General features: G+C 53.0%; 1 protein-coding gene across 3 annotated transcripts; it reads right to left on the bottom strand.

Annotated features, from left to right (window-relative positions):
- Positions 1-37: 37 nt before the first annotated feature.
- Positions 38-12,266, bottom strand: NELFCD (negative elongation factor complex member C/D). 3 transcript variants are annotated; one of them, XM_047744844.1, is made up of 15 exons: positions 12,123-12,266; positions 8,325-8,440; positions 7,998-8,107; positions 7,053-7,162; positions 5,889-5,996; positions 4,992-5,144; positions 4,635-4,765; positions 3,808-3,973; positions 3,375-3,509; positions 2,804-2,943; positions 1,709-1,823; positions 1,238-1,333; positions 1,021-1,161; positions 546-675; positions 38-453 (listed from the first exon to the last, which is right to left on the bottom strand). In XM_047744844.1, the coding sequence occupies exons 1-15, from the start codon at positions 12,240-12,242 to the stop codon at positions 419-421; spliced, it is 1,806 nt and encodes a 601-aa protein (XP_047600800.1). In that variant the 5' UTR covers positions 12,243-12,266; the 3' UTR covers positions 38-418. The 3 variants fall into 3 exon arrangements, with proteins under 3 accessions (XP_047600800.1, XP_047600802.1, XP_047600801.1); XM_047744846.1 differs by having other exon boundaries at positions 1,238-1,300; XM_047744845.1 differs by having other exon boundaries at positions 8,325-8,437; positions 12,123-12,243.
- Between the last annotated feature and the right edge of the window lie 2,284 nt (positions 12,267-14,550).

Below are 14,550 nucleotides of genomic sequence, written 5' to 3'. Positions count from 1 at the left end.
TGCCTTATTTACACACGAGAGTAATGATACCAGGACCGCCACCTGCCAATCCAGAGAAAGGCTTTTTAATTTATTCTTGGAAAATTACGACAATGCCAATAAAAGATCAATTAACAGTTCTTGTGAGAAGAGTCACCAGGGAAGGTGGTTCCTCTACAGATCTCAGGTTCTGAGCTTCCCGCCACCGCAGGAGGGACCCAGCTCCTGTGCTGGGGGCGAGGAGCGCGGTCAGTGGGGTGCGGGGGCAGCTCCGACTCAGGGGAGCCATCTGCACTAGCCACCGTATGAACACCCAGCTCCTCCCTCCACAGCCCAGTCCCACGATGTGGACTGGCCTCTTCAGCAAGAGCTTCTGGAAGAGCTTTCCCGCCGCTGGGCTCCCGGAACATTCTGGGTCAGCTCGGGACGACAGTCAAAATTAGTTCACGAGGATGAAGTTGGACTTGCAGTGAGCTTTCACAGACAAAAGGACAACAGGCACAGGGTTAGAAACAAGGTGAACAACCGGGAAAGTGGTAGCAAAGAGCCACGCATGGCAATCCTACCTATGAATTCTGTCACCGGGTCATGTTCACCTTCCGTTTTAATGGTCCCGGCAATGCTGTCGTTTTCCAAGATGGGGAGGAAAAGCTGCACAAAGTCAGAGGTGTACGGAGGAGCGATGACATCCAGCACCTAGGAGGAGAGAACACTGGCTCACTCCCCGCACAGCCTCTGAGCATGGTCCCACCAACACCTGATGAAATGGCAATGAGTTTGGAAGAACCACCTTCCCTCCCCACCCCTTCCGCTTCCCGGTGACAAGAGGGTCTCCAGCACTAAGACGGCCAGGTGATTATGGAGGTAAAACATAGGAAATGGCTCCTGCAGGCGGGAGGGGCTGGTATCTAATCACCCCGATCAGCACGATGACCAGAAAGCACAGTTCTCAGAGTCAGGGACAAAATGAACTAAATTTAAGCCCAAAGGCACAGCTCGTGTTAAAGGTATGGAACCCGAAACAAAAGGCCCGCTGCTGACCTCCGTTACAAAGTAGCGAATGAGCGAGATGTCAGTGTCCAGCTTCTCCAGGCACTTGCGGATGTAACTGACAACAGGAAGTACATGACCTCGACTCAGCAGGTGAACCATCCTGTCCAACAGGGTCTTCTTCAACTCAAGCTAGGAGAGCGGGGCGGACGGGCCGTCAGGGCGGGCCCTGGCCCAGCCTCCGCGACGCCCGGGGCGGCCGGCTCACCTGCTCCATCACGTCCAGCTGGGAGTGCTCCGTCTCAAAAAGCTTCACGAGCAGCTGCAGCACCTGCGGGTGCAGGAGCTGGTGGCAGGTGCTGATCTGGAGGCGCCGGGGGGAGCCGCACTGAGCCCTGCGCCCGCAGCTCCAGGCTCCCCTCAGTGCGGAGCACCCGCAGCCCGGTCCCAGCCGGCTCCTGGTGGGGGCCTGCGACAGCGGCCTCAGCACCCAGCCCGGGGCCCCGCCGGCTGCTACACCATTCCGCAGCCTTTCAAAGCCCTTGCGGACAAGTGGAAATCTATGGAGCTAATAAGACTAGTTCCCTAAGAGGAAAATCCTCGTGGAGGGCAGAACGCGGCCGGACGCGGCCGGCCCTGCACAGAGCAGCTGCTGTACTCAGCAGACGTCCGGGCAGGATGGGCCCGAACAGGACAAGAGACACACAGACGGCTGCCCCAAGCCCCGCGGCCCTCCTACCTCGTCCAGCAAGGCCAGGTGCACCGGGGTGTGGTCGGTCTGCAGCTGGAAGTACCTGGGCTCAGACACGGTCCAGTCCACCCACTTCAGCACACCCATGGCTACCACTGGAAACCTAGAGGCACAAGTAAGGCACAATGCTTCCTCTACATGGAGTTTAAAACAAACAAACAAAAATCCCAAAAAACAAAAAACACCAACACTAAATGGCTGGGCAGGTTTAAAAAACCACCGCCAGGCCGTGTATCCCAGCAAGTCACTGCCCATACGCCCGGCCAGGGAGATGCTTGTCGTGAGACAGTCTGCCGAGGCAGCATCCTCTCGACACCATACGAGAACCCCAGCTCCCTTACCGGCTGGCTTCAAACCACTTTACTGGGCTTTTTTTTAAGATTTTATTTGAAAAAAAGAGAGAGAGAATGAGAAGGGGCGGGGATCAGAGGGAGCAGCAGACTCCCTGCCGAGCAGGAGCCTGATGTGGGACTTGATCCCAGGACTCCAGGATCATGACCTGAGCCAAAGGCAGTCCCTTAACCAACTGAGCCTCCCAGGTGCCCCCACTTTATTGGTAGAGAAGGACAAGACCATTGATGCAAAACACTCAGGGAGCTCGGATTGGGTTGAAGTTCTGTTTAGCGAACTCTTTCCTTGTCCCGAGCACAAATCACCAGGGGAGAGACTCCAATACCCAAGGGCTCGCCCTATCTGTGAGCTCTTCTAACCACCGTGTGCGCTCGTACCACCGCTACGGTCACAAGTCCCTTTCAGCTAAGCAATACCTGGTCAGCCTAACGTGTACTGTAAACAGACCCTTTCTTTCCAAGCAGTTTTTGTAATTCTGGTGGGTCTTCCTTTTTCTGGGGCTAATTTACGAACAGACTTCTGGCAGGGAAGCACCTGACAATTACTCATGCTGCTAAAACAGACCAATATACAGACCTATACACCTTTTTAAAAAAATACATAAAATCAGTAAGTATCTCTGAAGCTTTTTTTTATTTAATTTTTTTTTTTTTTTTTGAGCTTTTAGTAAAATGAAAACCCAGACCACTCCCTCCAGAAGGATCCAGTCTGAACGGGCTGGATTTTGCTCACCTGATGCACTGGTAAAGCGTGCTCAGCTCCGCCACCAGTTCCGAGGCCCCTTTGTTCTCGTTACAGCACAAGTTGTGAACAGTCTCCACGGCTTTGGACGTGGACTTCAGCTCGTCCTTGTTGATGCCCACACGCTTGTTCTGAGAACACACACACGAGCCCGTGAATCCCGATGGCGTGTGTCGCTTTGCAGGGGGGCGGGGGGTGATCTGCTACTGGCCACCTCTCCCCGCAGACCCCTTCCCATCCCTGGAGTCACGAGTCAACTCAGCCACCACACTCCACGGTCAGCCGGCTTCCAGAAACAAGCCAGGGAGGTGGGGCCTGGGGCTGAGGGAGACCTGCTCGGTTTCTCTGGCTGCACTTTCCATTCTGGTCTGAACACATGTTACAGACGCTGTGCACATTTCCTTGAAAACTTAGCACTTTGACTATTTCATGCATGAGCACTAGAAGAGATGTTTCTGTCCCAAGTGGCTCATCACTTCTTATAGCCCAAATTCCCAAATAATACCAGAGACGAAGCTCCTTGCCTCCTGAAAAGCCCAGGAATTCTCAGAACTGACAGTACCTTTTTCCAGGTCTCAACGACGCTTGCCGCATAGGCCAAGATATGGATGTACTTGTGCTTGTGGTCCTGGTTGATTCTGGCCCCAGGCTTGAACAGCGACTGCATGAACAGGCCCAAGAAGGCCGGCACCCGGATCTGAGGGACACACGGCGCCATTGGAAAGGAATGCATGCAAGAGAGGTCCGGTAAGTCCACATACACTTATGGAAGCAGTGGGGGCATGCCCACTCACACCCACCCTCCCATGCTCAACCAGCAGGTGTCCATGTGTGCGAGGGCTGAGGATGTGATGGGGAAGGATGAGGAAAAGAACAGAAATGTTTCAACACTGATTTGTACTCAGGGACTTAAGAGAAACAGAGGCTTTGCAAAATAACCCTTCCTATTGGCATGGCGGGTACCCCAGCTTATTACTAAAATGAAAGCAACTCACGAGTTCAACAGGAGGCGGGTCCATGCTTGTAAACATCTTGAACAGGACTGTGATGTCGGCAGGATTCAGGGCTCCTTTGGACAACATAGCCCCAAGGGCCTGACAGGCCCTGGGATAGGAGGCAGCTGTGCCCAGTGCTAGTGTGATCTGACTGGCATCATGACCTCTTGATGAACAAAAGCATATATCCCATTGTTAAGAAGGCGGTGCCCTGCCCTGCTCTGCCCTCTCCTTCTTCCTCTGCCTCTTCCTTTTTTCATCCTGAACACTTGGGAACGTCTGGGTCCCTCTGTTTCTTGTATTTCTGTCATTCACCAGGAACCTGACCAACCCATAAAAACAGCCTTTAGAGCTAACTGGGAAAGAAAGACTGGACGCAGCTCACAGACTTTCCAAAAGGAGCCACACTTTTAATGTGTTATTAATACTCCGTTACTGGAGAATAAAGCTCATGAGGGCTCATTTAGTTCTATAAGATACAGACTACAGCATAACAGTGAGACTACTGGGTAACTATTTCAGGACCACCATTATTGGCTACTGATGAATCCTAGTAAATGAGAATACAAGTTCACAAATTCAGTGAATTAAACAATCATCAATTACTTTGCAAAATACTCATCAAAGCCAAACTTCAGAAAGCAAGCTCTCTACAGCTACTGAAAATTACCCCGACTTTCCCAGCTGTACTAGGTAAAAGGAAGTTTATCTGTCAAAACAGGAGGACCCCGAGTCTCTGGTTGTGGAGGAAGGGCAAGGGGAGCGTGGGGAGAATTTCGTGGGGAGCACTGAGTTAGGACCAGGGCTGGCAACAACACGGCCCTCACTTCTCCTGGGCGAAGCGCTGCACCTCCTGGGCGATCCTGCGCACGGCGGAGCCCCCCTGCTCCTCCTGGGCCAGCACTGACATCATGGCCTGGGCAAACAGGTACGTGTGCTCCCCGTGGCATACCATTTTCTGGAAAATTGCAGGGAAGAGAGTTTGGGGCTTCACAATTGCAGCACTGACAAACGTTGGCAAAAGAGCCAGACCCCCAACCTCTCCGTATGCAAACTAGCTGTGCTGGGACAGGTCTTCTGACCTGCATTCTGTCCACAGGGAAGAAGCATTTCATTCATGTCTGAATGGGCATGGCTCAAAGCAGCCTCCTTCTAGTCTGAGATACACAAAATAAAGGACTTACGGCAAACTCAGGGAGATTTTTTTCAAGGTTTTCCTCTCCTCCATCCAAAATCGTAGCTAGAGAGGTACGGAGTACTCTGGAGAAGACCTCCAGCTGCTGGCAGGCTGTGGATACGCTGGTTATCTCCCCTTGGTACCCCGCATCAGAAATAAGCTATAAGACAAAAACAAGAAACCGAACAGAGCGTCGACGGGCAGTGAGCGCACCCCACAAGCTTGCCTGCGGTGTTTGCGGTGAGGGGCCGGGCAAAGGCTGCTCTCAGCTCTCAGACCTTTATTCCAATCCTGGCCTTGCCACTGACCAGGACTGTGGCCCAGACTAACCATCCTGTCTTGGTTTCTTCCTGTGTCACATGAAGGAGACAAACCAGGCATTCTTTCTCTCTCTTTTTTTTTTTTTTTAAAGTAATCTCTGAGCCCAATGTGGGGCTTGAACTCATGACCCTGAGATCGAGAGTCACGCGCTCCAAGAGGCAACCAGGCACCCCAAACTGGGCATTCTCAAAGATTCCTCTCAGTACAACCAGACTCTGTAAGTATGTTCCTGCCAAATTCTGAAACACAGTTCATGTTGGATCCAAAAACACAGATACGGGGGCGCCCGGCTGGCTTGGTCAGCAGAGCATGTGACTCCCGATCTCAGGGTTGTAAGTTCAAGCCCCACACTGGGTGTGGACATTACTTAACAACAAATTCTTTAAAAAACAAAACAGAAAAACCAAAAACCCCACAGATATATATTCTATGGTTTTCTTTCTAACTGTTCAGACTTACTGAAGTGGTGGAGACCCTAGCAAGAAAAGCAAATATGAGGCTGCAGAAGAAACAGACCACCTCGCCACCCAGCCGAGCCCTCGCGCATCAGCACTCCCACCTCTACGACTCTGGCGCCTCCTACCTTCACGGTGAAGTTAAGCATCAAACAGTCTGGGTGGGCTTCAGCCAGTTTGTAAAACAGGTCTCTCCATGTGGTGTGTGCGATCATTTGTTCAAGCCAAGCCGGGGTCTGCCGACAGACAGACAGACAGACGGCAGCGTAAAAGGTCAAGCTCGGGCTTAAGTGAAGATGATAGTGTGTAAACAGCCGTCAGGCGCTCCAGCTGGAAGGGCCCCCGAGAGCATCCGGCCCCGGCCCTGCAGTCCTGGCAGAGGAAGCAGCCCCAGAGCCGGTGACACCACCCGGGAGGCTAAGCCGCAGCGCTAGGGCCCTGAAGGCCCACTCACGGCTTCCGCAAGCCTCTGCTGCACACGAGAGAACAGGGAAGGTGCTTCTGGGAGACACACAGGAGTCTAGGGAGGCACACGGAGAGCGGGGCTGCAGCAGACGCACGAGTGACACACATTCATCGTCTGCGTGCCCCTGGCAGGAGAAGACTCCAGGAGCTCAGCGGTTTCGTCCGTCACCAGGTATGGTGGCCACAGCTCCCCTCCTGTGTGACTAACAGACCCAAGGGCTGACTCTGGGTCCACCTCCCATGTGTCCCAAGGCCAGGCTTCCCACTGGACACTCCCAGCCACCCACTGAGTGTGGCAGGGCTCCTTGGGCAGGCCTGTGCCCTGGACACCTGGGGCTCGGTTACAGGGGAAGGTGGTTCGAAGACGCCCCACTGACACTGCGGAAACTTCCTGAAAACAGCACTGTCACCTAGGGTTCTTCGCCCCCAACCTTCCTTCCCTCCGTCCCGCCTTCGGGAGCCCCATCTGCATCCCAGCCCCCCACCCCTGCCCATCTCCTCACCCACACACTCCATCATCTCCCACACGCGGAACCCCCTCCTGGTGTCTTCCCCCTGGGGCACCTGGACGACTAGCACAGTCCATCAGCCTGTGCGCTAGTCTGCTCTTCCTCCTCCCCAGATCACTGCCTGGGCGCCGCTTGGCTCGCGAGAGCTCCCCACCCTGCGCAGAGCACTGAGAGCGCAGCTCTGATACCACACAGCTCGTCTCACACCCTGATTTTAGGACCCAACTGTTCACATTACTCACGTAACAGCACGCTCCACTGTATACGTGGAACGAGCCAAAGATCCTAGGGATTAGAGAACGAAGACAGACTCCTCACCTCTCCTTCTTCAGTGAAAATAGAATCTGCTTTGCGGGGGTCAAAATGTTTGATCAATAAACTCTTCAAGTGATTTTCCACCGTTTCCTGGACCTGCACGGGTTCAACACCTGCAAGAAAATGAAAATAACCAGGTGGGAAAAGGCAAGCCATCGGCCCGTTGCTCTGCTTTAGGAAAAGTAGACAGGTCGGAAGTCTGCGTGTGAATCCAGGACCACAGAACTGCTTCTGACCACTTGGAAGCTGGGACGTTTCATAAAAATTACCGTTTCTTACATATTCAATGGTAAGACTCAGAAAGGAGCACAGGGCGGAACACACAGGATGTCTGCCTACACAGAAAGGAGCAGGGCATCTTGGCAGCATTGGTAAGGACAAGGACAAATGCCAACACGGACAGGCGGGAGGATGGAGAGACAGACCCTCCACGGCGGGAGAGAGCAGAGGGCAGCCACAAGAGGCACACCGTCTCTCAGTGCTGCGGCAGCAATGAGCCCCCTGCCTCCCGGGCAGAGCGACCCCCTGCTGTCGTTCTCACCTGGCTCGGTGGACTTGCAGGCTCTGCCTCGATCATATTAACTAAAAGCCATAATCATACCCAGTCCTACGTTATCCATCAATTACGCTGGCTATAACAGATCTCTTAAAAATGACACACTGAACATATACACGCTGTATAATCCCGTAATTCTACAACATGGTAGGGCAAACAGCTCAATGAGAATCACATTCGCAGGCTATCTGTAAGCCTCAATTATTGAATCAAAGATGAGAATCAAGCAGATGAAGATGGTTAAGAAGCTCAGCTCCGACCTACAGAAGTCTTAAAAACCAGGAAAGCAAACAAGGCCTTTCCAATTCGCCAGCGTTGTAGCGATGCAAAGGTCTGTAAGAAAGGCAGGCAGGGGAAGTGGCCAGCCAGGATGGGGGCCACCCACAAAGCACCTGTCTGAATGAGCCACTCAGCCAGCAGGTTCACGGTCTGGGCCACGGCCGTGTAGTTCTCAGATAAGAGTTGGATAACGTTCTCCGGAGACCCTCCTGCCTGAAAATACCTAGAAAAAGTAACAGAAAAGCCATGGCACTCAAATGAATGTAGATGGGCATGGGGATCCATGACAAGAGAGCCAGGATATTCAGATTTTTAAAGGAGGGGGGGGGACTAACAGCCTTCCGTTCCAAGACCACATTACTCTCACTTTCGCACCCTGTCCTCCGGATCTCTGAGTTGCCCCCAGCCTCCTCCCCATACCAGTGCCTTTTCTCACACACCTCTTCAGAGTGTTAAAGATGGAGGGCTCCATTATATAATCCCGGGTAGAGAATTTATGGAGGCATTCTTGCTGGACCTCCGCATCATCTTCTCCCTCTCCATAATCATCCTCCTGCTGGGGGAAAACAGCCAAGCGATGTTTTCATTAACACAAGTATCCCATAATCTCACCTTCAATCCGCATCACCCTGTCCCTTTTGAAAGTATCACATATACATCATTTCGTCAGCTTCCATGACAAGTCTCACGAAGTGGGCGGGACAAGTAAGGGGCAGCTACGAAAATGGATGGACTTGTGCCGTGCCCTCACCCGGGCACACGTGTGCACAGTGGCCACACAAGTCACCTAAGCTGGCGGGGTGGCCGTTTCCTCCTCTATTAAAGGTAATAATAGTGACTGCTCCCATCCGTCTGTTGTAAGGACTCCGTAATCTAATTTCTGGAAGAACTGAGCAGAGTACCTGACATTTAGGAAGAATTCAATAGATACTAGTTATCATGTTCACGACTATTTCATATGTGCCCTTTAATGCTTCCCTCCAACAAAGGCTGATGAAGCGATTCCTGAAGGCAGAAGCCATCAATACACTGTTAGAAAGTGAAGGTCACAGACTCGCCTTGCATCGGCAGGCCTGGCTGGAGACTAGTCCCTGTTCTGGGCAGAAAAAATCTTGGGCAAGTCACCGAATCTCAGAACAAAGCTGGGTGGTGATGTGAGGACGTCAAGGTCCGTCCAGCACGAACGCTGACATCCCAATGAACAAGCAGATGCTTTGTTAACACTTGCTCTGTACTGAGCACCGTACTTGTCACCAGGACACCTGGGCCATATAAGACAAGATACCGCTTTTTCTGCCAAAGGACTTCACAAACCAGGAGACCAACCTCCAGGTGACTGACATAATGGGGTAAGACCTGGACCAGGAATCAGCAAACTACGGCTCAGGGCCAAATCCCATCCTTCTGTTTTTGTAAATAAAGCTTTATTAGAACCCAGCCATACCCATTAAAAAAATTTAATTTTACGTTTTGTCCATGGCTGCTTTCCCCTGTAACAGGAGAGTAAGCAGTTGTGACAGGGACCTGCAGAGCCTAAAATATTTACTATCTGGCCCTTTCAAGAAAAATCTGCCCACGCCTGGTCTAGACTAACATTCTGCAGATACTGATTTGGAAACAGGTCCTGTCTCTGCAGACTGGGGGTCTTCTCTCAGACCTTCCTTGTCTGGGGAGCCACGAGCAAGGCTGTGAAGGAAGGCTGGCCTTCCCCCTGAGACTCAGCCCTGGGTGTCTGTATTATTAGGATTCTTCCCTGGGATCTATACTCTTCCACATCTTCTCTTGCGTAATGCCATCTCCCTGTTCATAAATGTAGAATTTAGCCTGATCTCTCTCTCGAGCTCCAGACTCAAGTGTCAGCAGCCTATTCTCATTTCCATCCTGATGCCCACTAGTTCTCCAAACTCGTGACCCCTCAACAGATCTTCCTACAACCTGTATTTTAGTAAAGGATTCCATCATCTACCCCAAACCCAGAAAGCTAGGAGTCACCCTCAGTTTCTGCTCCCTCACTCCACCCCCACACCCCATCACAAAGACCTACCAATTCTGTCTCCCACACATCTACCCAATCTGGCCCTCCTTCCCATCTCTGCCATTCCTTACTTTGTGCATCACTTGCAATAGCAACAACCCCTACTGAACCCCTAATGGCTCAGTCTCACTCCTTCCTTTCAGTCGTCTTCCGTACGGATGCCCCAACAGTCTTCATAAACCACAAATCCCACATCTCTCTCTTGCTTCAAGTTCCCAGTCTCCTGCAGAAAAGAAATCCAACCTCTAGCACGACTTGAACCTTTCGTGGGTCACCCGGCCAGTCTCACCCCTTGCCAGTCCCCACCTGCAAGCGGAAGCCAGACTGAACTCTGCATTTCAGCAGCTCTGGGCTTCTAGCATCTGGATCTAGTACCACTGTAGCCTCTGCAATCTTCCTGCCTCTCAAATACAGTAACGTGGCATTGAGTGAACAGAATTGTGTCACAGAAATTGACCTACCACCATCTTTCAAAAGCCAGCTCATGTCACCCGTTTTCTTGACTTCCTCTTCCTCCTCCAAGCAGTGAGAATGAACATGAAGTGAACCCCTCTCATCACCGAGAGCCTATGAGGGCCAGTGCGCTCAATTTTGATCACGATTAAAGTTCCCCAACCTCCTGCCATTCCTAGCGGCCTAAGCGAGGGCATTAACCGGACTATCAGGCTACAAAGGGAGGGCACGGGTCTAGCCGGCCCTTTGCTATGCCTCAGCTGTGACGCTCTGTAACTTGAAGGTTCAATGTGTCAAGTAACAGGACATTTTGAACAGGACGCGTGAAGCCATCACGCTGGTGGCCCAGCAGTTCGATCAAGTGGCAGTGGAGAGGAAAGGACCTGGATTGGATCCCCATCCTTCCATTTACTAGCTTCACGGCCTTGAGCAGGTCCCTCGTGCTTTTTGCCTCACTTTCCTCATTTACAAAATGAGCAGATGAACCCCCGACTCCAAAGCCCAGGAGTGGAAGGAGATAACGCGGGGAAGCGCCTAGTCGGCACAGGCTCTCGGCTACATCTGCCTCCATCCACCCTGAGAGCCTCCAAACACACAAATCTTGTGGTTTCACTCCCTGCCCCAAACTCCTGAACAAGTCACACTTGTCAGCAGCCATCAAAGGCCCTTCAGAACGTGTTGCCTTGCAGAACCTCCTGCCACCGCGTCCACCGGGCAGCTCACCACACAGGCCTCCTTTCAGCCAGGCACACAACACCCATCTTTGCATCTCTGGACCTCTGCTCCGAGGCCCTCCCTGCACCCCTGCCCCCCTCCCAATGGCGCACACCCCACTGCGTCCCCTCTTCCTTCAAAATGTGAGTTCAGTACTTCCACTCCTGACGTTGGCCCCTGTTAACAAGCAAACCCCCAGGCTCCCCTCCAAGCCAGCTGTACGGTCCCCCCAGGAGGGACCTGAGAAGCTGCGCTTGGAACACACGCCTGGGGCGGGTTTTCAGATTACAGGAAGCTTGGGCCACACTGGCAGAGCTGGTGCCCCCAGCTCTGATTTTCCAACCTGGTTTCGGGGGGAGGTGGGGACGGTGGGGACCACGCCTCCTCAGCCTCCATACCCAAACCCTCCAGTCAACCATGGAAGATCCTTTGGGTGTCACCTCGCCCAAGGACTGACTGAATCAGCCCAAAGCACTGGAAAGTATGGTTTACAAACATCAACACACGTGGAAGAGAGACCAGAGTCCCACTCTTCCCCTCACCATGCTGACTTGGGACTTTTTCAAAGATCTGAGTTGTTCAAACTTGGGGCTCCGCGCCCAAGACTTAGAATTTGCGCCCTACCCGCCTCTGGGGGCCAGGAAGCACCGGCGCCTGGCACTAAGGGGGGCCCCAGGGGAGTGGTCAGCGGGCCCCTCGGGTCACGACCGGGTGGTCAACACCGCTGAGGCCCAGACACCGGGGAGGGGTCCTCCTGGCCCCCCTGGCCCGGCCCCGCCCCAACTCGTTTGCAGAGGAGGGAACCGAGGCCCAGAGAGGCCTCGGCACTCTGGGCGGGCCCAGCTGGCCTGGGTGCAAAGGCGGGCGCCGGGCGCTCCGGGGGCGCAGGGGGCGCGCTCCGGGGCGGGGAGGGGGCGGGGCACGCTGTGCTTGAACCACACGGCGACCGCGGGGCCGGCCGCGGCGGGGGCGGGGCCGGCCCGCCGGCGACGGAGACCAACAGTCCTCGTCGGGGGCGCCCGGCGTTCCCCCTCACCTGGCCACCGTCCGCCTCGTCGCCCCACTCGGCCGCGCTCCCGAAGTAGTCCTCGTCCATTATGGCGCCCGGCGCGGGCCCAGCCATCCTCTCCCGTGAGCGCACGCGAGCAAAGCGCATGCGCACCGCGGGGGAGGCGGGCAAGCGCACGCGCGGTCCCGCGCCCCCGCCTCCTGCGGCCGCGCGCCTGAGCCCGGGAAAGGGGCGGGGCCCAGAGAGCGACTGCTTAGTCGTGGCTCCAGGCACCCAGGGTTGGGCGGGAGGCGGCGGAGGCGGGGCCTGAGCGAGGGGGTGGGGCCCAGAGAGCGGCTCCTTAGTCGTGGCTCCGGGCACCCCGAGTTGGGGGGGAGCCGGAGGAGGCGGGGCCTGGGTGAGAGGGCGGGGCTTAGAGAGAGACCGGAGGCTCGTGGCTCCAGGCTCGCGGGGAGTATGGAACTAACGCCCCGAAAGGATCCAGTAACACCGCCTGAGTGGGTCCCAGGAGTTTTGGCTCCGGATAGAAGTTTAAAACCAGGCTCACTCTTGACCTGGGTTCGGGGCCTCTCTGCCCTCCTTCTTCCGTGTGACTTTCGGTCCTGAGAGCATCAGTTTTCTCATCTGACAACTGGGCACAAGAGCAGGGCTGACTTATGGAGCACAATGTCTAGGGCCCACGAAAATGTTTCCATTTCTTTTAAAATCGTTGTATCAATAAGTAGTATAATGGTGAGTCCAGCCCGGGTTATATTTGTATATTTGATATAAAGAACTGACACCATGTAATATGTAATCTTAAATATTTCTTTATGGAAGAAGGGACTACACAGGCAAAAAGTGCTCCCAAATGTCATAATGCAGCCCTGGAAGAGAGGGCCTACCTCGTGGGGCAGTTGTTAAGGATAACTGAGATGATGCTTTCTAAGCCCACAGCATGGTTTCCTGCAGGTAGTAGGAGATATAAAAGTGACAGACTGCTGATCATCATGGGAAGATTTGAGCAGGGAGGCTAACACCGTCAGAACTGGATGCTTTGAGAGATAAAACCCATGCACCGGTCAGGAAGAACATTAGAGACGTGAGCTCTAGAGCAATGGTAATGGTGACCATTTCCAGAGGGCTTACCAGGACCTGTGATTTCATTCATTCCTTCTCTCATTCATTCAACTCTTGTTGCCCCATCATCTGGCCCTGTGCTACTCCTGCAGCTCATTGGTGTACAAACTGGACATGATCTTGGTCCTGGAGGAGCCTGCATTCTAGTGAAGGAGCTGAACAGGGAACAAACAAAAGTAATGACAGAGGGTAACAGTGTTAGTGCTCTGGGTTACAAGGAGAGATGCCAGCTTTGGACCACCGGACAAGACTTCTGTGTGAAACTGGTATTTGAGCTGAGAGTCATACGACAAAAGGAGTCAAGGGAGCTTGGACCAGGGAGCGAACATTGTAGGAGCCAAGGCTTGCCATGTGTCCTGGGAATGCAAAGGCCGCTGGCCCTGGTACCTGGCCAGCCAGGGAGCCTGGGTGAAGTGGGCAAGGCTGTTGCCAGGATGTGTGACTTGACACTTTCGAGGGGCCGAGGAACGGGCCCAGGAAGATATTGCTGAGCCCTCTAGCCTATGGGCATGGGGTGGCACGCCATGGAAATAGGGAGGAGAACATAATGCATTTCACTTGGGTACGGATTGGGGTGTGTCCAATTGGTGCCGTCAGAACACCCATGCAGAGATGTCTTGCAGGTGGCTGGAGGTGGAAGTCTGCGGCTCAGGATTCCATGAATCAAGCTCTAGCTTCTATTCATGAGATTAAAGAGCATTAAGTTAACGAGTGCCCCTGCTGTTGGCTTGTTTCCGGGCTCGTTTTCACTTGCTTTCTGGAAATGTTGCAAAGAGTGGATGGCTACTAAACTCCTACTACCTCTCCTCTTGGATTTTTTCTTTTAATAGTGCCTGACTTGAAAGCCGGCAAATTAGTATATGTGTAACTAATTACTCCTACAGAATCAGGGATTATTTCACTCACCTCTCATTCAACCTCAATAGGTTACTCATTATTAAATGGATTAACAAACAACCTTTAATGAAAGCATCACATTCAGTCTATAAGTCACAATGATTTAGAATAATTGAGTCTGTAGGTCTTGCCTCCTGAGATATTGTTGGCCTGTTGTTTTTTGAAAAGCCTTATCTAAAATGTCCAAATTAGCTTGCTTTACTTAAAGTAAATAAAGTTATTGAAGATATTTTCCTGTTTAAGAGAAACTCTGGTGGAGAATTTCTATGGAAAGGAGAAGTTGGTTTCGCTTAATCCATTCAAGAAGTGCTTACTGAGTGCCTACTTGGTGTTCTCTGTCCAGCTTCAGGGCTATAAACCACAGACACAGCCCATCGATCTAGGGCTGATGACAGAAAAGAAAAGAACAGGGTCTCAGGTGATAGTGTAGAGGGGAGCA

This window comes from Lutra lutra, chromosome 9 (genome assembly GCF_902655055.1).
Source record: "Lutra lutra chromosome 9, mLutLut1.2, whole genome shotgun sequence".
NCBI classification, from domain to species: Eukaryota; Metazoa; Chordata; class Mammalia; order Carnivora; family Mustelidae; genus Lutra; species Lutra lutra.
Note: the sequence above shows the minus strand (reverse complement) of the source record. Positions and strands in the feature narration are given on the sequence as shown.

Bases quoted from the DNA above. Each gene is read 5' to 3' on its own strand.
- NELFCD (XM_047744844.1), bottom strand. From the start codon at position 12,242: ATGCGCTTTGCTCGCGTGCGCTCACGGGAGAGGATGGCTGGGCCCGCG. The intron at 7,163-7,997 runs GTGCTTTGTGGG...ATTTTCTTGCAG, and splicing joins TGAGTGGCTCATTCAGACAG to GTGTTGAACCCGTGCAGGTC. The intron at 4,766-4,991 runs GTAAGTCCTTTA...GCAATTTTCCAG, and splicing joins AAAATCTCCCTGAGTTTGCC to AAAATGGTATGCCACGGGGA.